General features: G+C 37.4%; 1 protein-coding gene across 2 annotated transcripts in view; it reads right to left on the bottom strand.

Moving 5' to 3' along the window:
• Positions 1-11,725, bottom strand: part of fa2h (fatty acid 2-hydroxylase) — a 35,271-nt gene extending 23,546 nt beyond the window's left edge. The window contains exon 1 of one of the 2 annotated variants that reach the window (XM_044126067.1): positions 11,225-11,725. In XM_044126067.1, the coding sequence (XP_043982002.1) occupies positions 11,225-11,506 (282 nt within the window). In that variant the 5' untranslated portion in view covers positions 11,507-11,725. The remainder of the gene's footprint in view (positions 1-11,224) is intronic. The other variant, XM_044126068.1, reaches the window with a different exon arrangement.
• Between the last annotated feature and the right edge of the window lie 11,341 nt (positions 11,726-23,066).

Here is a 23,066-nt window from a genome sequence, read left to right as displayed (position 1 = left end):
TGAGTTTGTATGCAATGCGGAAATAGATATTTAGCAATAATAAAAAAAAAAGAAAAAAAAAGCAGATGTCTGAGTTTCAGAAAGGTAAAAAGAAAAAGTTAAAGTGGTTTTCTACCATGGTAAATAAAAATTAAGGAAGAGGCTCTGTTAATGAGTAACCTTCTGGGCAACTAAACATCCCATTATAAGGTCATATTCTTTTAATTATTAGACTTTTGACCTTATTATTCTCACATGACGTTGAAAAGTTTAACAAATGACATTGAACCCTTTTCCCCAGTTTTCTAACATTTTAAAGTAATTTTAATAAATAAGATGCAGCAAAATTAAAGTACCGTACAAAGAATTCCTTATGACTTGCGTTATTTTTGTCAAGGGGCAGCAAGATGCTTACACAACCTGCCCTGCGACTTGAACCCAAGACGTTCTTGCTGCAGATCTACAGCACTAAGGATTGTGCAAAACGTCTTTCATTTAAATTCAACATGCCATATATGCAGAATTTCAGCTGCATAATTAACCTTTATTCCTGTAATTTAAGATAACTCTTGTTAAAGTATAGGCTTGTTGATTTTGGGGGTTTCCCTCATTTTTAACATGTTTTACAATGGTTTCAATTTAACTTTAAATATACCCTACACCAATCAACAGGGAAATTATCTTTATTAAAATAAAAACGGCAAATGAGTGAAAATGCATAAAATCTCAAATTGTAGTAGTTTGTAAACATGTTACTAAATGACGATATGAGAACATAAGATCAATGTTTTTTTTTTCATTATTATTTATGATCAGCTATCCAGTGCATCAAAACAAAGAAAATAAAACAGAACGCAAATATTACTAACATGTTTCTGCACCAATTCTTTTTAATATGCATCAATAAATTATAATAAAGTACAAAATAACCTGATTAAATTGGTAATTAGGCAACATTGGTAATTTAGAAGTTGATGCATTCATGCTAATGTCACTTAGGACGGCTTCACAGTCATCCATCAGCCAATGATTCATTTGAAGCAAAAATAATTTATCCTCCTTAGTTAAACTGCTAAAGTACATTTGCAGCCCTCAGCATAAACAAATGTTATGGTTTACTATGATTTTAAAGCGGTTGTAGTTCACCACATCTCAACTACAAAACTGTTAAACCTGTGGATCTGAAGACAGTTTAGGGATGTAAAAACTTCACCCTTTTCTTCGTCCTGTCTACACATACAGTCTGATACATGTGTGTAGTAGAATATCACTAACGCAGAGAGATAATGACAACAGGGTCAGTACAGTCAAGTGTTATAAAAGACAATGCCCTCGTCTTCCAGAGACGAGTATAAACTAAATAGTTTCTCCTGCCTTTTGTGGGATCTCGTCGTTTGGGTGTGGCTGCCTGCTTCACTTTAGCATGTGTGCCAAACTGTTTACAGACTCATGTTTGTCCAACAAAATGCACAAAAGCCCCGTGTTAAAAAAAATAAATAAAGCTCTTGTCATATTCAAAGAAACCCATAGAGTAAAAAAAAAAAAACTACATTAAGAAATCAAGTTGTTTATTTAGCCTTTCAGTAAGATTTGTAGCTTGTTTTTGTTGTCCATTTTTTAAATCTTACAGCTGTTTTTGTATTTTGATGGTAAAGGGGAAAAAAAAACACTACACAAGTGTAATTATAGGACCAGTTAAGTGCAACACCAACAAAAAAAAAAATAATCAAAAAGGTTTTTCAATAAAAATCTCAAACATTTGAGATTGAGATGATTTGTTGATTGTATTCTGTCTGCTTCAAAAAGGTCAATACATCACCACATCATAAGGCTCAAATACCTTGTAAAAAAATGCATCAGTATTGGTCCATTTATTAAACTCCTCCACATGTATTCCCTCCCGGCCTCCTCCCTGCTGAACCTTTGCCCTCTCGCTACTTTTCAGGTGTAATCGTGGCGATGAGCGGAGCCACTTGAGGCCTCCACCTGAGCACTAATTGCAGTGTCTCTATAGCAGCAAGGGTAAACAATATCCCAAGTAATGCATCACCACGGTGATAAGCAGCTCTCAGGAGTTGTAAAAGAGGCAGTCCGCCCGAATGGTTTGTTGGGAAAAACTGATGACGCAGGAGTTGGATCGGAGAACCTGGGACAATCTGTGCTTCGCTGTGGCCTCGATTAATAGTCATTGTTAGACTAATTACCAGCATGAATTATATTTATGTTGACAAAAGTAACAGTTAAAAATACAGAATTTATGCTTGAGGTTAATTATCTAGTTTTTAAAAATATTGGTGTAATTTTATTAAAGCTGTTAAACTTAGAAACTCAAATTGTTTGCTTTACAAAAACACTTTTGGCCAAGGTTAAACCCTTCAGTTTATATTTTAAGTGGTTTTGATTTACAGTTTTGGAAGATTTATCAAAGTCTTTAAAGTTCTTCTTTTGTCTTTGCCCGCTGGTACATGATCATTTTCTGATAGTTTTTTGTTGAAATCACTAAAATCAGAAAGATAAAAACTGTTGTAACACATGGACAGCAAAACCTATTTTTAAATCTATATTTAGACACCTTGTTACCACCAACCTCCCACAAAGACCCACATCGTTTCCATTTATTAACTGAACCCATAAACCAGACAAAAAAGGATATTAGCTCCAGCAAGGTGACTCCTATAGAGCTACTAATTGAAAGTCTCTTTATTATAACTGATACTTCTTAGGCCTTTTAATTTGTCACTTGTCATTTAAAAAAAAAAAAAAAAAGAAAGAAAAAAGAATTGGACAGAAAAAAACAACGACAACAAAAAGCAGCCATCAAAGTCCAAAGACCTTACCGAAAAACATTTAAAATATTAGTATGAGGTTGGAAGGAAAACATAAAGCAGTTTGTGGTCTGGCTAAAACTTCTGTACCAGCAGCAGATGAAGCGACTAAAAAGACTGTCACCTGTCCACATGTATTTAATGGTAATATTTTAAGACCTCCCTGATGGTGGTCTAACTCCTGTAGTTGTAAAGCAGCTTCTATGTCACCCAGGTCTTTATCTAGAACACAGATATACCCAACCACATGCTCTTAAAAAACAACAACATCCACCTCTTCCTGACTACTACTTTGTTTCCATGCTGTGATATTTAGCACTATTCTAAATCTGTTCAACTTTGACCCATTTTTTGTGGGATTGTTTTTTTTTTTTTTTTTTTTTTTTAACCAAAGTGTCTGTTCCTTCCTCCCCGTCTTCCTCGTGCCCTCATACAGAAGACAATCCCATCATTGAGAGGAGAGCGATCCATGCCAATAAAAATCTGCATTCCTGCGCTCCACCAGCCTGACCCACTCGCCCCGCAGCATTCCGTCCACAAACACTTATTAGGACCCGGCATCATGCTCGGCCCTGGACTACACCGATTCAGCTTCACTGTACTCCTACTGTTTGTTTCTCTGAGCATTCAGAAAGCCTTCAAAGTGCTCTATCCAACTTCTTTTCTACTCCGCATGAACAGATTGTGGAATATGTGCTTTCATTCATTTGTTCGATTCAACAATGCGCCTACTATCCTGCCAAGCTCACACCCGTGTGGCTGCACTGTGACCCTTGACCCTTAGATTTGTTTACATTTTAACTCGATGATAGTGCGAAAGAAATGGTGACAAGCTTTCCACATGGAACGAAAATGAGTCAGATGTTTGAGCATTTCTGACGTTGGTAGGCAGAGCGGCTTTGATTCCAGATAAAGCAGCAAAGAGCAAACAAAGGTGCCCCTGCATATTGGCAAAATGTTGGTCTTTAACAGATTCTTTTTGTTTTAAATCTAACCTCAAGAGTGCAAAAACAAGATTAAACATTTGACTTTAAACAAAAACGGAAGCCAAATAAGAAAGATCAGTGACTTGGTGACTTTAAAGTGCGCAGAGCTATAGATTAAACCCAGATATCTTTTGTCTCATTTGTTCAAAGGAGAATTATTACCATTCCTTCAAATTCAACTTTTACAGGACTCCTATTAGAGGTAAGATGCTTTCTCCTTCCACTTATCCAAACAAATAAGATTTTTTTTTTAACTTTTTGTGATCATCTTGTCATCGACGTTTAACATATTGAGGTTCAGTCTGAAATGAAGGGGGTTTTGCAATTTCTGACATTGGGTGAAATGGCTGGTAACCTCCGCTCCTGGTGAGATATAGAGCCGTTTTAAGTGTTTTCTGAAAAATAATTCAAGAAGTAAACGGGTCGACTACGTTATTTGGAGTCCTAACCCTTCCCAGATTGATGGGCAGCAACATTTTCTTTACAGTTTTGAGGTGATCGCTGTTGTCGTTTTAAACAATGCTAAGTAACAAAACAAACTTTCAGATCAGCAAAGTTGAGGACTAAAAATGTTTTTAGGAAAACGCCTTCTCTTCTTCTCCAAATTGGATCAAGTTGTGGTTTTACTTTCCCCTCAGACTAACTAGTTCTGAACAGAAGCCATGCATCGCTGGTCAGTTCAAGATGGTGAGGGTCTAAACAGCCCTCTGTTTGATTGTAAAACTGCTCCTAAACACACATGCATGCACATGTTTACATAGTCATAGACATAAGCAGATACAAGTATTCTGCTCCAGCAGATTGAGCTTTAAACTGGACCATCCACACTGACATTTTAAAGGTCAGAAGATCAATTCTGTCTCCAAATCTACCAGAAAAATCCCATAACTGTAACTAGAATGGAGATGATCTAAAAACTACTTGTGATTAATGATTCCCTGACTCTTTGTCAGCCAAACATTCAACTAAAAAAAGAAAACACAAATCATCCAGGCAGCCTCTTGGACACGTTTAGTGTTTTAAAATGACAAATTCTGATTTGAAAGCTAGCTTGCTCAAAACGGTGTGGGGAAAGATTGACGACACAAAAAAAGAGACACATTTTCTCTTTTACTGCCAGCAGGTCATAATTTCAGAACAAAATTTCTCCTGAAAGTGTTTCCAGAGTGTCTAGTAAACTAAGTCACGTTCCACTGAGGTTCTGTTGAGTTTATATAGTTAAATTATGAGAGGAAACATAACAAACTGCAGACAAGGATGGGATCCAGTTTATGTTTCTTCTCATAACTATATAAACTCAACAGAACCTCAGTGGAACGTGACTTAGTTTATTAGACGTTTTTCCCAAGAACACAGTGAGATCAATGCGCTGACACAAAATAGTGCCACTGTGTTATATATGCGATATTGTTATGTATGTGATACAGTGACGTGCGGTGAGGTTCATAGCTGGTGAGGCACTGACGTCATCAGAATCAGATTTGCAAATAGATGCATAGATTGACAGCAGTTTACAGGTTATGTTTCACTTCTGCATCCTTACACATACAAACTTTAGCTCACAAAACACACATTTCCTTAAAAAACAAAACAAAAAATCACTATCTCTATTATAATCTATCGCTGCACTTGACTTGCTTCCCGAATCGTTTAGCCTAGCTCGCTGTCACTTACTCGGCAGTTGAGGAGTGAACAAGACGAACGTCTGGGATCTTGACCCTGCCTCACCTCGAACCTGTTCTCTGCTGCAAACTCATTACACAGTTGGTGACAAAAAGCACTGTACATTATATACATAAGCTAAATTATTGGAAATAAGTTCACATATTAAATTAGTTTAAACCATTTTATTGACGCCGTACAGCAACATGCTCTCTCCGCTTAGCAGCCAGCGCAGAGCCAGGGGTTGCGCAATCCAAGGTGAGGCAGAGCTCGCTGCTGCCTCACCGCTTCCAAGCATTGGAATGGGAAAATAAGAAAATTCAGCGATTTTGAACAAATAAAAATCGAAATTGGTGAAGCTACATGAAAAATAAATATTTTTTAGTACAAACCACCGGATGAATATAACAATTTAAATTACTTTATGATTATATATTTTCTTTCTTTCCATGATGGCTGGTGAGGCACTGCCTCACCTGCCTCCCCTGACCGCACGTCACTGATGTGATATTATTTTATCACATACATAACACAGAGCATTTAAATGACAGAGCAGCAAAGGAGCAACCTGATTTCAGTTCAATGCAGAACACATTTAATCAGTAATCAACTCCTGAACCCAGCAAGATCCTGCATCCACATTATCCACACAGCTTTAGCCGTGTACCCACATGTAGCCTGATAAGGAAAGGTTTCTTATCTGTTGTTTATAAGTGTTACTTTATCAAACTTACATTAGGTCTGCAAACCAGGGAAACAATTCATCTTCATGAATTGATTAAAATTATTGTCAACTAATTTAGTCAAATCAATCATTGACATTAGTACACACTCAAAGGCCATTTGCTAAATTAACAACTTATTCAGAGTATGAACTGTACAAAATATACACATTTAAGCAGAAAGAACTGAGCTTTTCACATGTCGATGTTAGAAGTATTTTTTTAGCTGGAGACGAATCTTTTGCTACAAATTATCAAGCATTCACTAATGGAAGACTATGTTTTAGCATTATACAATAAAATACAATATTTATTTTCTAACTCCAAAAATGTATTATTTTGGGGGCTGGGAGGTTTGCATCTTTTAATGCATTTCAAATATTATTGTATATAAAAAAGGCCTAAGTGGTTAAATGCAACCTCTTCTGGATGGGCCATTCTTTAACAAATTAATCATCAGAATAATTGATAGTCAATTACTTATATAATCACAATTGTCCAACAAGCTGTTGCAAAAGGTTTTGAATTTTCTCAAACAAATTCGCTGTTTTAGCTCATTATTCAAACTTGATTTCTTATTACATTTTTATTTTTTTTTAATCGTTTGGTTCGTTTCCCCTCCTCCAAACACCTGTAACGATTTGTTTTTATTGGATCTCAGAACATGGTGAATAAGACCATCTATTCCCATGTATGATCAGAGTAGATATTTAGCTCCCTCCAAGGTCAAAAGGAAGATTATATTCTCTGTGGAATCCATCTCTATAAATCCTGGCAAATAACTAACTAAAGTCACGCTTGCTGTGGCTGATCAATAACTTGAAATAGCTGCTCTTTCTAATTTGTGCAATCTGAAAGTAACGTGACTATTGTCAGATACCACCTGTAAATCCAACCAGCAACAGATATATAGTCCCTTATGCCCTACTTTGTGCTTTTTGGCCTTTTAAATTCTTACAGGACGATAATAAATTAGATTTATCACATTTATCCTGTTAACATTTCAATATGCTAATTATCTGTTTAAAAATATCCACTATTCTTACATATTTGTATTTCACTGGTGAGCATCCGCAGTTTATCCTTGTTGAAGAAGCTGAAAAATAGTTGGACTTCTGCCATGAAAGTGGAACCATAAAGCAGCACATGCTTTATTGCTCTTCCATAAGCAGAAACTGAGAGCAATAAAATATAAAAACCATATCAGGCCAATGATGATGATGCGTTGCTGTAAATCTTATTATTTTTTTTCCACTGGGTTTTTGATGGTTCAGTTCATTTTGATTCAGTTTTTCAGCTCCACCACATTGGAACACAGTCAGAGTGATTTAAGCAACGGTCATATGAAGGTGATGCAACTTTAAAATAATAATTGGACATGATTATAAATTAACATTTTTGGCTTACAGTTATACCCAATGTTTGTCTACAGTGATAAAAACGTATTTATAGCCCACAGACTAATAACTACCGAAGTAAAGAGGACACAATTTAATCTCAAGGACAATGTAGTCCTTCCTGCTCATTTTCCTGTCAGATCAGAGAAAATGAGCAGAGCAAGTAGACCTGCCATATGGACCCACATCTGTACCATACCTGAGAGAATATATACATTTATATATATATATATATATATATATATACTTTTTTTAATTAGTTATTTCGAACAGACAAAAAGCAAAAATAAAACAAATCATCATGCCCATTGACATGCAGTTGTACATTTGTCCAAAAAGAAGCAGGTTACAAGATATTATGATTTCCTGCCGTTCTGATACTAATAACCTACAAATACTTTTATCTCCCCACACCCGATAAACTCTTACATCAGTTTATAGGGTATTAGCTTCTACCCGATACATTAGTTCATCGGTTACATCACCACTACAGGATGAAATCTTGCTAATGACATCCAGTTTTGGAGATAACCGAGACTATAGTCTGATGCAGGAATAGGATGAATAAGGAGAAGATCATTTTCCCCACCATAAAGTTTAAATAGGATGTATGAATACACAGAAAGACTGATAAAAGCTGGACTGGTTAGACATCAGAGTGTATAAAGGGGTTGATTAGTTGATTGAGGCCTTAGTTGGTTGGACAGACTGATAGATGAAAAGGTGGTTGAGAGGACCAATGAACAAAAGGTTAGTTGGACTGAAGAACAGTCATGACTGGCTACAAGGACAAGATGATAAAAGCCTGATTCAATGGTGGGATTGAATGTCGCCTGATTTAACAGACAAAGAAATAAGGATGAAAGAATAGCAAACAAAAACCACTAGAAAATCCAAACTGGTTGAGGAAACTGCATTTTAAATATTTAGTTATTCATCATGTAGAATCAATTTTAGCAATACGTTTGCAACACTTAGTTGTTTTTCTATATTTATCCCGACCTGAAGAATACTGGAATCAGAGTTCAAAACCATTGCAGATTAAATATAAACCATGAACACCAACTGAAAATGAAACGAATGAATCAGTCAGATTAGATTTGCATCAAACTCTAAACTGAGAACATTTCTGAATTTTCCTTTCAGTACAAATCCCTTGTACAAAGACAAAAGATAGTGATGTACTCGTCTGCAGATAAAGGTCTGCCGTCATTCAGGTTTATCTTTTAGTTGGCCAGGTTGCTCAATAACTGATCAAAACTAAAATACAATTGAATCTCTAAGTTAAGTATAAAACTACGAAAGCTTGTTAGTTGTATTTCTTATTCTGTTGTTATGATAATTGATGGCATCTTTATTTATTTCAAGGTTGTTGGGGTGGAATGACACTTAGGCTGAAGCTTCTCTATATGCCCCAAACTGGTGTAAGTCACTGACCCCAGTGTTGACTTCTCTCCAAACAGAAAACCTTTTGAAGTAATGAACTCAATTACGTCAGAAATGGAAAAAAAAAAAAAAAAAAGTCTCAACTTCTTGAGAAGGTGTGAAAATGCATGCAGTGCAACTTTGACACATTCTCTGTTTCGCCAACAAACTGAAAGTTGATTAACTGAAACATGAGCAGGCTGAAAGTCATTTCTATGTATGTCGTACCTGAAACCTGGAGGATATTGTTGTTTTTGGTGGAACTTTCTATCCTTAGATGCAGCCTGAATAGATTAGTAATGGGCAAACATGTAAATGTGCACTCCCTCACCAAGAGATTTATGCAAAACTGTCCAGAGAGACTAACACACACACACAGGAATACTAAAAGTAAAAATTGGTTGAGTTGATGCCACAACAAGAGGAGGAAACTTTCCACTTTCCCCACCGCGGCATTTCAAATCCCCCTGTAATGGGACAAGACAAACCAGTTTCTTCTCCTTCCCTCTCACTTGCCTGAATCATTCATTGACGCCGAGGCCCTCCACGCCCACGCAACACCAGGCGCACGGGTCCGCCATGTCACCTGCGTGCCCCTCCTCCACATGGGAATTACACAACCACTGAACCTGCCTTGAGCTTTTCCTCATTCCCTCCCCTACAATCGGTACAGTTCAGGAGGAGGAGAGCAGGGAGTTTCTTCTGTTAGGAAAACGCCCAGTAAAGTCAAGAGACTCAACTTTATGACCGTTGCTCACAAACCCTAAATTAAATACAACTTATTAAGAACATTTTACACACAAATACCGAACAAGACCTGCTGCTCCAAAAATGAAGAGGTCAAAAAACATCTTCTAAAATATGATATTGGATGAAATGAAATAATGGATCAGAAGGTTGCTGAAAACATCTGAAGGAAATTTACTACAAGCAGTGTTTTGTATTTCAATTTCCATTACAGTAAAATACCTTCACAAAATTGCTCATATTTTCAGTGTGGCTTTTGGTTTTCAATGAAAATGACTGCAAATACAGAAATTTAATTACAAAAACAATCATGAAGGAAAAAAAAAAATTTAATCACTGATTTCACAGATGTCCAGCAGAGACATCATGGAAGGGAAGTAAAACAAAACAAAAAAGGATATTGCTAAAAACACAAGCAAGAAATGACTCTGTTCACAATAAATACAATGGGTCATTTTCAGTCATACTGGTTATTTGGGTGGAAGGAAAGACAGATAGGAAAAAAAGTGCACAATGAGCAGGAATAAATGTAGTGTAAATAGGACTGTGAAGCAAAGACAATCTGATTATCACGGGGAGATAATCAGAGCCACCATAGACATTTTTTTCCAGGACAGAAGCTACAACTGTTGTATTGTTTTAGTTAAACCACTTCGGGGACAAATTCAGAACCGTCTTGCCTGGGGTAAGAAGAAAAAAATAACTTGCCTGTTGCTCTTTAGAACAAACTCCTCTATTTAGTCAATTGTACGTTTGATTTGGAAATCAATTTCTTAGTGTCTGGAGGAGGAGGGGCGCAGAATCCAAGCGGTTCCACTGAAAGCTCATGATAATTGGGGAAATTATGTTATCTACTAGTTTTGTTCCTCTATGTTTTACCAAGTCCAAAGTCAGCGCCGTTGCCAACCAGGAAACTTCCAACAAGCTTAATGGAGATTTTCATGTTTTCCAGCAGGACCTCACATGTGCCCAAAAGTATTTAATACCAGGTGTAATGAACAAGCAGTGAGTAAACTAGTTTCACCAATGAGGTATTGTCAAGAGGGAGTTCAGACACACTTGACTGAACAATGCAGACAAGTTGAAGGACCCTGTTAAAGCAGCCTGGGCTACTTTAACACCTGAGCAGGGTCACAGGCTGATCACCTCCATCTACCTGCCTACATTGAGCAGGTTAAAGTTAGAGAGACATTTGAACAGAAGGAGTAGAGTCAATGACCCCTGTGTCAAACACACTCGAAACTTCCAAGCAACAATAAATAAACATGGCGGGGGGAGACACCAGTCAATAGATTTTCTGAAATCAATAATTTTTCTTATGAGTAAGGAAAAAGAACTTCCACCTTATTGTTTGAAAGTAAAGCATCCCAATCTTGACAGATGTTAATGCCATTAAAGATGCAGAATTCTTCGTGTTCCAAGTAGCGGAGATGAGGATTAGGACGAAAGCAACAGGTGGGGCCAGTTAACGAGCGTTTTACCTGTACCTCTTCTGCGCCGCTTTCCCGGTCCAGCTCCCCGATGTAGTACTGCTCCAACCACCGCCGGGCATTCGGCGAGTGCCGGTGCGGGGGTCCCTCCATCACCTGGGTGAGGTCCTTCCCTGCGCGGCTCCGTATCAGAGCTTCGCCGCCCGGGTGCATCCGCAGGAAGGCGGTCACGTCGTAGACTCTGGTCCCCAGCAGCACCCAGCATGAATCCTTGGTGCTGTGGCGGGCCACCTCCCTCTCGGTGAAGAACCGGGGGGACGTGGACGGAGACATCCTGAGTGTGGGGTGTGTGCGCGCGTGTGTGTGTGTGTGTGTGAAGGGTCCTAAAGAACAGAGAAAATTGAACTGATGGCACCTCCTCTGAGGACCTGACACCTGACGTGTACTGAGTTTTCGCACGCTGAGTCTCAAAAGGACAGAGGCGCAAGAGGCGGGGTGTTGGAGGCGTGTACGAAAAAAAATTAAGTTTTACTAACTCATGGAGAGCATTACGGACATGTGTGTAGAGCAGCCTTGCACACCCAACTGACTCACATATGCTGTTGCTATTTGTTTTAAACTATTACCTATTTTAATAGTGATGAAACACATTTAAGCATAACTCAGAAAACACAAAGTTCCGTAAATGCAGCATCACATTTAGTGGCACCTGTTGCCTTGAGATGGGTGAACAGCAAAAACCAATGCTAATACTTTTTTTTACATATATATATTCACTAATATTTTTTATAGGATGACAAATTAACACACCTCACTTATCCACACTTTTGTGTAACATGGGTGGCAACTGGAAGGTGACATAAGTCGTTCGTAGCGTCATCATTTCCTCATCAATAAAATAAGCGCGTGCCATGACGTCACCGTGAGTTATCAGGTTTTTCTTTATATATATATATATATATTGTTAAGGAAAATAATTATTTTTAGTGCTTAATATAGCTAATCTTACCCCAGGTGTAAAAGGTGTACGGACAGTCTGATTTTGAACAAATTTCTTAATTTTGGGGTAAGGGATTTGAAACTAAAACTACTCTATCGGTAAGTATTTGGAGACGGGAGCCAGGGGTAGGTCAAATCTGTGATCTCTCTGTGAGGTTCCTCCTGCTGTGTTATCAGGGCCCAGGAGGAAGCCACAGAATTAGCATTTATTGCAGGGCAGAAGCCAGTTTGGTTCACAGAACATCAAAGGTTTTTTAGAACCACATCTGGCAGGGTTTAAACTAAAATGCAACATAGAATGTTGAGATCACTAACAGTTTTCTAAGTATTAATAGCAAGTTTATAATTAAAGTGCATTATCTAAGTTTAGAAGGGAGAATGCTGAATGTATTTGAAAATTGTACTGTCTATGATAATATCTGAACCAAATGGAAATTGTTTCAATGAAAATGTGTTGTTTAGTATTAGAAAACTGTTCAGGATTTTATGTGATAAAGCAAGGACTTAAATCTTTGGAAAATGCTGAATGCAGTAGACCAGAATTAGGTTTGTGAAGATAATCTTTCCTTAAATTAAATTACTTTATAAGATCTGCCACAAATCTGTTAGAGCCAGAAGACTAGGATGCAGCTGCTTGCTCCATTGTTCTTCTAGAGACCAAATGGCCTTTGATCTCTGGCGTGAAATTAAGGGAAGGTCTAAGTTCCTCTGAGTGTCCAGGGGAGCTCCTGGTTGGTCGAACCAGGGGTACGCCTTAATGAATACATTAACAAGGAGAGAAACGCCTCCACTATAAAGAGATTGAACACGATAATAATGATTCAGATCGCTGTTATTTCCTGCCGTTTTGGCATTCAGCCTTCTCCAAAGACATGTCTTTGCTTTTTCTTTCTCTGTCTCTGTCTTTGTTTTTATTCTTTGTCTGTCTCAGGTAATGAGTCTGTATCTTGGCTGTTTTGCAGTTTGTGTTGTTACTTCATTGTGGTTTCCTATGAGATTAAACGCTGTAACTCTGTGACGTCATCACGCATCCTTGTTCCTGATTGGCACACCTCCTCGCTGGAAGGACCCGGGAAAATAGGAAGTTTCCAAATTAAGCTAACTTAGTAACTTTCTTCCGTCAACAATATATATATTTATATATACATATATATATATATATATATATATATATATATATATATATATATATATATATATGCTATAAGTATGCTACATTTCCAGGATTTTTTGAAGACGATATTTTACAGAAGAGACTGTTCAAGGGCGCCACCTAGTGTCTTAATAGGACAATCGATCGTTAAAGTCGCGGTTAAAACAATGTTAGAAATAGTAACAATTTAACTGTGAATATCAATGCATAAAACATAAGAGCTGGGAAGATCTCACCCTAAGATTAAGTTGAAAAGTATTGTTATCTACAGCTTATCTCTAGCTGAAAGGCAGCAGTAAGGAAGGCCAACTCTGTCCTCGGATGCCTCCTCAAGTGCTGGTGGTGGAGACAAAATAACTCTGGCAAAAATAACGTCACTTTTGGACAATGTCTCCCACCTCAAGCACAAAGTTATTGCGAAACTGGAGATAGGTGACAAGCTGCTGCATCCCAGGTGCACATACGTTTTAAGTTATAAGATGTCATAACAAGTTAATACGACATTTAGAGAAAGACTGAAGAATGCCATCTTATGATAAATAAGAAACATGACACCATGAATTAGGTTTACAAGACTGCATCTAAGAACAATAATACTTACTTAGCAGTAGCATAAAAAAGAAAATAAAAAGAAAAAGGTGTTTTAATGGCCAAGTCCAGACTTTATTCTGTTTAGAACTGCATGTTGAAATTAATTTACTTACACAGGGCTTTTTAAGGAAAAGTACTACAAGTGATTTCCACAAAATAGAACAATTCAACAATATATAAAGAAAATACTTTATAAGATCTGCCACAAATAGAAAAGTTAATAAGAAAAGACAAGTTCATTAACAAAACAGTGGAACTGTTGCCTTTTGCCACTCATAGTAAATCTTACTAGGTGACCTTGACATAAGGAGGAGGAGTCAACATATGAGTGAGGCTACAGGCTGCTGGCAGAGACTTATGTTTATAAGATTGCTTTTAAAACAGCTGTGTGCTTAAACATCTATTTCTCTTGGGTGACCCAGACTCCTATCTGTTTGTCCTGTCAATAAAATGTGTAAAAACATAATTTATTCTAACAAACTGGGATGAATTCTGTTCTTGTCTTGTGTGTGTGAAATTCATCCCAGTTAGTTGGTCCAGGTTTCTTTACTTGCTTTTAGAGAACTGATCGCAAATTCTTAGTGAATTTAAGATCCAGGGATTTTCTCCAAATCCAAAATGTAAATGTTCTGATCTTTGAATTGCTTCATTCTTACTTTTATACCCTCACATGGTCCTCCACCATGTTGGAAAATAAAAACTGTTCATCAGATTGTGCCACTTATCGAAAACAGTAGGTGGCAGCGCAGGACCAGACTAACACACCAGAAAAAACTTTTGTATGTCCACAGTCCACAGACAAAAACACATTTTCTATCACTCGTCTTCTCCCACTCCCAGCTTCATCATGAACCCCAAGCCGAGTTTTGAATCCTGGACTTTCCAACATAGAGCATTTCACTCACATATATGTTTTTGTATTATTTTATGTTACATATTCCTGAAGTTGGGTATGGATATAAAGTTTTTATTTTTTTATTTTCTAACACCGGAATCAGACCATAAAAATATTTTTTTGGGTTTGTCTCTGTAAATAAAGTTAAGAGAATATATTTCTCCTCTTTTCAAAATTGAAATTTACACTTCTCAAGCAGACTCAAAATAAATTCCATATAAGCTCTGCACCTTTCTCGTTTTCAGAGTATTTGATGTATTTCTCATTGGTTTATGGGTTCAAGGCAGAAGGTTCCATATTTGCCAATTTATTTTTATTCCAGAAGGCTTTCTTTTTCTCCATGGAAGTGCATGGTAATACTGTCCTGGTTGTTTGTCCTGTGTGTCTTTGTGTTGCCTGAATGAACCAGGCTGTAATCTGCATCTCACCCAATGACAGCTGGAGATAGGCACCAACAACCCTGTAGACAGTGACTCAACAAGATCCAGACTAAAACAGGCACCAAAACACAGCAGAAACTCTCATGTTCAATTGATGGTTACAATTTTTACCTTTAAAAAAAAATCTCAGTTGTGTTGAGATTATATGTGATTGCAAAGCAGCATATAATGTTCATGTCAAAGGAGAAAGATGCACGATTTTAAAATCATTTTATGATTAAAAATCTAAAAATGTGGCATGAATTTGAGTTCTGACTACTTGTCTCTGTTACCCCTAAATAAAATCCATCTTTCCTGAGCAGTCATGTTATTTGTAAATGAAGTCCAACTGTGTGTAATTTTATGTTCGTGTAAATACAAGGGTTTCTGGAGGTTTGTTTTGAGAACATCAGTGAACAAACAGCATAAAAAAACAAGGAACACAACTAACATGTCAGTGACAAACTTGTGCTGAAAGCAGGGTTATTTAGATGATAAAACAAAATCACCTGGAGGAGCAGAATCAGTCGACTGGACAAATGTTACCTGCACATAAATCATAAATCTGGTCTTCATGGATGCATGGTTAAGAGAAATCCTTTGTTAAAAAAGAAAGTTTCATGCGGTAATTACCACCATTCGTGTCACACAGCAGATATCAAAATGTAACTTTTCGGCCTGTTCACAAAATACTGCACTTCCCCTCTGATATGTTTGCGGCATGGTCACACAGCAAACAGCATCCATAATTAACTCCTCCTCTTTGTAGCTGCAGTTTCACATGGACAAAAATGGCCTGACAGGAGTTCAGATCTTGACTTATGTTGGCATACCAGCACCGTCTTCAGTTTCTTCTTTCTCTGAGGTCCAAACCACATCACAAAGTGGAGGTCCACTGTCATTTTCCGTCAGCAGCATATCAGATTGCCCCGAATGACAGAATGAAGCGTAGCGAAGCGTCCATCCCATTGTCTAGAATCACTTTGTGTCACGCTGTGTGACACCTGGTTTGTTTCTACAGATTTCTACTTGTTTATTCTTCCAATGATCACCTGCTACTGCCTACTTTGTCTGCATATCTTTTGGTGCAGTCATTGTTTCTGCAGTTTTTGTTGTTTTTTACTCTTTAACCTGGTCACCCCACCTACATGATTGTTCTTGTTTATTCCAGTATTACAGCAGCTTCTAAATATACCAGGCACAACAAAAAGACTCCTTAATAATAAACCATGTTAGTGTTCTTGTAATCTGAGTCTATCAGGTATGTGTGCGTGCGTGTGTGTGTGTTTTCGTGTTGAGAGTAACCTAACTGAGGTAATGCCAGATGTGGGAGGAGGGACATTTTAGTTTCTCAGCAGCGATTGGTCTGGTTTAAGGCCTGGTCATCTCGACATCTATAAGACGGGAACACGTTGCAAGCTGATGATTGTTTCTCATCAACCCACATCCATGGCTGCTGTTGTTCCTGTGAGTATCGATTTGCATGTAACTATGAAGAAATAAATATGGATTGTCAGTCATTTGTAAGCTGTAACTTCTGTAACTAACTATCTTCTACAAGTCCTTCTGAAGTTTTTAACATGATCTGGATGCTATTTCACTCTTTTTTTCCCCCCAGATGCACCTCAAAATTGCGAACAGTTGAGGATAAACAAACAAAAAAACGAACTGTGAGATCTAAAATGCTATCTGAGGCAGGATTACCAGTATTTGACAGCTATGTAGCTAAGAAATGAAATAATAAGATTATTGCTGTTTGTCAGGCTGGCTTTGCTGGTTGCCGGGAGACTGGAGACAAGTTTCTAAATTTTGCTTTTAAATGTCAAACATCTTCCTGTTAGATTGTCGAAGAAAAGCCAAAGCATCTTTATCAGTGATGAAGCGGACAGAGGAGAGAGAGAGCAAGAGGACAGGATCGTAGAGTTTATTATAATAAATTAATGAGTTACAGAGCTGAACAACTTGTCAGACAAAAATTCAATTTTATTTCAGAAAAGAGACTAAAACTCTGATCTAAAGTTGTTTCTTTGCTCTGTGTGCCAGACCAGCTCATGCCTTAAATTTAGGAGCCTGTTTCTATTTTATTTTTATTTTTTTAAATCTGATTGATTTATAGGTTTGATAAATGACAGGGGAAAAAAAGCAAAGCAGAAAACATTGATCTGAAATCAGTCAAATCTATGGCTGGCAACAAGTAAAATAAGAAAAAGCAGCCAAAGTAAAGAAAAACTATTAAAGACCTTGAAAAAGTAGCATATTGAAATGTTTTTTTTTTGTTGTTTTTTTTTTTCAAAAAACAAGAAAACATTAAGCTGATTAGTTGGAATTAAATTTATGCATAAAGTGCAAACATGAACGTTTGATGGCTTTTTAAATTTGTTATATGTCAGTGATACAATAAAAGTACAGAACAAGGCCATAAAGTGTCAGCATTCCTAAAGGCTCTAAATGAATCAGTACGGCTCTGTAGACGTGTGTGTGTGTGTGTGTGTGCGTTTCAAAAAGGTAGACATATACACTGATGAAATGGTTGCATGCATTAGGGTGTGGGAGTGTCATTTGAAGTGTTAATGACATGCAGATGACCTTATCCTGTTTGGCTGCGTCAGCTGCAGGTTCAATTATGCTTCAGCTGATAAACAGATTGGGGAGATAATAGCAAGAGCAGAACTTGGATGCTTATTGCTTAACACAAAATATAGGACTTGAGCACACATTTTTTTTTGCATTTTGCTAATTCAGTCTGTAGAAACAGCAGCAGCGTTAATGAAGTAGGCCCTGTATTGTATTGTATGAATAAATTCATAATTTAACTACATTTCTGTCTGATGTGGACCCTACTGTTATAAGTATTCTCATTGCTTACCCCTTTTTAAAAATCTCTTATTTTTGTAAACCAGGGAAATAAATGTCATCACAAATAGGTGAAGTTGTTGAATTTTCTTCCAGATAAATTTAACTTAATTGAAAATTTAATAATGTCCAAATAAGCTCTCATGTTTTTATTTAATTCCCAAACATTTAAAGATGTTGGTTTCGTATTTTCAGAAAAAAAAAAAAACATTGCCTCCACAGTATTATTGTTGTTATTTTTTGCATTTCAAAAGTTGTAGGATACAACATCCTTTTGAAATAGTTCCTTGTGGCCTGGAAATTATGGCTTAAAGAAATCTTCTCTACATTTGAGAATGTACTTGAGCTGGATAAAAATAAATAAATAAATAAATAAATAAAGCAACTAAATAAATCTGAAGCTCTGATTTGCACTGAAAATTTAATAGACATGAAGTAACTTGAAAAAAGTTACTTCTCCACAGCAAGTAAAAATCTGCTTCATCTCACACAGTTTGTGTCCTGCTATGCCAGCGTCCAGCCCCTGCAGCTGTTTGGCAGAGGACCTGCAGGCCGCAACTACCTGTCGCTCCTCAAGTACCGTGGCCCTCGTTGTGCCCCGCTGCCCCGCCTGGCCTGCCACGCCCCAAGAATGACCCTGTGGCAGATCTGCCGCATGCTAAAGGTGATGAAGCAGGTCAAGAACCGAGAAGCTGCTGCAATCGCCAAGTGAGAAACAGCTAATGTGTGACACAAATGTGGAAATATTATCATATTGAAAAAGAAGTCATGAAAATACCGAAAATTAAATAAAAAAATTGCTACAAACATCATGATTGTTGACAAACACAATTCACTTTGGTTAAGACGTCATTTGCTGGCGTTGCTGCAGCCAAAAGCAGTTGGAATGAGCAAACACATGACATGGTCATCCACCTAAACTGACACGCCAAGCTAAGAGACTATTAATCAACGAACCAGTTTAGACCCCACTGCTACCCACAGAGGAGCTGCAGAGGTTCACAGCTCAGGTGGGAGAAGAAGAGTGTTATTCATGCACTCCACAAACCTGCCCTTTGTGGAACAGCCTGAAGGAGTCCCAGTTAATGGATGTCCTGTTCAACACGTGGTGGTGGGAGCATTCTGCTGTGGAAAATATTTTCTGGTCAGAGTTTACTGTAAACTGGATGTGGCTGAATTCAAACTGCTAATTCCTGTCCATGTCCTATATTTTGTGTTAAATACAAATAAAATCCAAACACATCACACTGAAATTTGTAGTTGTTTCATGACAAAAAAAAATTGCAAAAGGTTCAGGAATGTGAAAACATGAACAAAATGTAGAAGAATATCCCAAATTTAGATATGTGTAACATTTTCTACTAATTTCTTGCTGTTAACTTTTCAATTATATGATTTTGAGAAGTCATAACTTTTAAGAAAGAGACATTAAGAGGTGTCTTAGTTTTTTATTAACACTTTAATTTTAATCAGTTGAGTCCTACCAGAGATCTACATCCTGCAGGACTCTGGTCCTTGAGGACAGGTCTGTTCTGGTTTTCATGCGATCACCCAGCCTGTTTGTGCAGGTTTTGGTCATCTGTTCACCTCAGATCACTCCCTCATTCTCTAACAGGAGCCCTGGGAGTCAGCTGTTAATAATTCAGCACTTTCTTTAGTGTCTCTCTGGAGAACAAAAACTTGGTCTCACTTCCTCCTCTCGTTTCTCAGCCTCTGTGTCCGGTTTCTCTATGTGTCCACACAGGAAGCAGGGCTCCTCATCTCAAGCCCCGGCGTCGCCGGTGGTCAAGTCGGAGAGGAAATGTGCCCCCTGTTGTCTCAGGCGCAAGCGCAGCTTAAAACGAGTTAGCTGACCCACCGACTCCAGTGCGGAACCAGCAGAAACCAGTTCACCACCCACTTCTGACTGTCGAAGAAACATGGGAGATTCTCCTCATCATCAGCTTTTTCAGTCTAACCTGAAAAGAGGATAACTTGAATTTGGACAGCTGGCTGTGTGTACGAATATGTTGGGGGAGGATTGAGTGGTTGTCCTTCAGGACTGCCTGAAGTGGAGAGCTTCTGAAAATTTAAGCTACATTTCTGTTTTCACTTTGTCTCTGCAGTGTCCATCTTTATGACAGATATAAGATATTTTCTTTCTTCTGGACTTTGGTTGAATTATTCCAATAATGATATAACATGACAACAGTGATACCTCTTTTAATGTTAAGAAGAAAACTTCAACACGTGATTAATATCAATTTATGGCATGTCTTCCCAATTTGAATTACATGATAAAATTAAATTTTACGTTTGTAAAATGCTAGCTGGTCTGCTTGTTTTTTCCCCCCACAGTATTCATAACTTTGTGCCTATATTCTTGAATAAAACATGAGAAATTCTGTTAAAACTGAGAATTTATTCATTCTTTATCTGACTAAAACTAGAAAATAATGTTCTTTCAAATAAAAATACATGTTTTTATTTAATAAAAACCTGAAGAGACAAATGCAAGCTTGAATTAAGTGCTTGCTGAGTTGCAAATTACTGCAAAAACATTAAATTTAGATGTACATCCTACTATACAAAACTGAACATTTGGGAATGTAACAGCCAAGCAACAATGAGGAATAAAACCAATTGGTGTTTTAAAAACAAAACAAAAATATATCAGTTTTAATTCATGTTCCACCAAGCCGACACCGTAAACTGGTGGAAAAATACAGAGATGGAAATGTATTTAGGTTTGTTTTGGACTGTTGTGGTGATTATTCAAATTATTTGAAAGGGACGCTCTTCATTCACTGGGCCATCGACTCTGAATTTGCTCTTCTGCTTTCAGTCAGCTGAAGTGTTTCTGGCGTCTGATAAGAATCCATCATGGATACTTACCAGTCTCTGACATCGTCCTGAGAAAAGTTTACCCAAGTCCTCATGCAATCTGCACTTTGACTAGGTCCAGCTTTTTTCATTTCTTAATTCCCGTCCAGATATTGTTGGCTGTACTGATGTTTTGCACTTTTTTCATGTCACAGGAACCGTTTCTGTTTCAATTTTAACTTCTTTACAGTTAAAAAGGTTTTCCTCAAGCAGCCTTTGATTCTTAAAATCCATGGTAAATTCTGTGATGGTGAGCGGGACAGGTCAAAGAACAATGTCAGAATAAATTCATTTTACACTTATCTGTTCAAAGAATAATATCCAGGAAACCCTGGTCTTAATGTTTTCCTTAGAGAGTAAAACTTTTCTACTTGCTCAGTTTTGATTGTAGAGATATGCACTTTCAAAAAAACTGCAGAAAATCAAACTGCAGTTCAATGGTGACAATTTGGGGTTTTGGGGACTTCTTAAATCATCTTACAGTCTGCACATGACAACATGATGTCAGGATACATGTTGTGGTGAAAATGTCCATTTGTAAACTAATCAGATCTCTTTTTTATTTAATTTTTTTAAAATAACTTCTTTCTCTCTGAGTGGTTCTTCAGTAATATGTACACCAAACAGATGAAATTGGCACCTTTAGGCATCTGACAAATGTGTAATTTGAAGAAAGTAATAAAATTTCTCATTGTTTTAGAATTTAGCAAAAAGACATACGACTTACTATGAGTGCCTCAATAAAAGCAACAGAAAGCAACACCGGATTATTTTAAAATTTCAAGTCAAATATCAACTCTTTGCACAGTTCTTCAGGAAATGGCCAAATAAAAACTGTAAAACTTTAGGAAACATCCACATTTTTAATGATGAATGCTGAAAAGAACCTCTAAAAGCTGAACCTATTGTTTTTGGCATTTGGAGATTAAATGTACCAAAGGAAAAGTCAGTAAGAAACGTACTTCATTTAAAACAACATGAAGCCGTGTAAGGTTAGGTGGAAACTACAGCGCAACTTTACATCAGAACAGGAGAGAGATGACTAATGTTTTTTCTGAAGGGTATAATACTAATTGGACTAGTCGTCTGTTGAATGTTTCATGCCTTACGTGCATGTGAGAAGTGGATGTGTGTTTGTTTTAGGGTGGACCTGAACGTGAGCCTCGGTTTGTCCAACAGGAAGCTAAAGCTCTGGTTTCTGTACAAGCAGGAAGGTGATACCTCAGAGCTGCAATCAAGAAAAACAACAACTCATTGGTGACCTGTACAGGGGAAGCGTGCCACTCCTGGGACTTTTTTCTTTTTTTCAACCTTGACATCAACCTAAATGCTTACTGTACCAATCTCAAGCAAAATTTTGAAAGTTCACTATTTGAGTTTTTTTTTTTCTGGCCAGAAAACGTCTCGACCTTTGCATCAATTTAATTTGCAATAATCGCAACTTGATGAAGGTTTTTGTATCTGTGCTCATTGAATGGTAATAGACATACACACCTGCAGAGAGAAAATTAATCAACTAATAACTAATCTACTGTCCAGAGTCTTATTCCTTAATCTGGGACAAACTATATTGATTTTCACAACTTCTGTTCAACACAGCAAGTCTAAAAGTTGTCATAATGAAGCTGGTCATGTTAACGGTTTCTAAAAGCAATGTAAACATTTCTTTTTTATATATAGCTTAAATACTAGCTGACTGCACCTCTGCAAACCTACACACCAGTAAAGGTGATGCTGACAAGTCACTGTGCAGGGAGCTGGTACATCTAGAACAGGCTTCAAACTGAGAGAGAAGGAGGATACATTACAGACAAATCCCAAGCATCCAACAGTCACGACAGTGACTGAAGCTCCTAAGACAGAAGATAAACTGTATACCCATCAGACATAATTATCAGCTAGGTTCCTACTAGGCAACCAACCAATTTAAAGAAACCCGACCAGTTCTGCTAAGAACAGTCATCAAATATCCAGGCAGTATGTCAGTAGCTGGTTTAAGGCTACAAAAAGCATTTGGTTTTTCTGCAACTTGCTGATGGACATTTAACCAGTTATTAGAAGGTGTTATTTATGAGTATACCTGAGAAATTTATAACTTGTTTTGATTAGAGAAAACTCACA

The sequence above is a fragment of the Gambusia affinis genome, linkage group LG08 (assembly GCF_019740435.1).
Source record: "Gambusia affinis linkage group LG08, SWU_Gaff_1.0, whole genome shotgun sequence".
Taxonomy (NCBI): domain Eukaryota; kingdom Metazoa; phylum Chordata; class Actinopteri; order Cyprinodontiformes; family Poeciliidae; genus Gambusia; species Gambusia affinis.
This window is presented reverse-complemented; position numbering and strand designations above follow the sequence as displayed.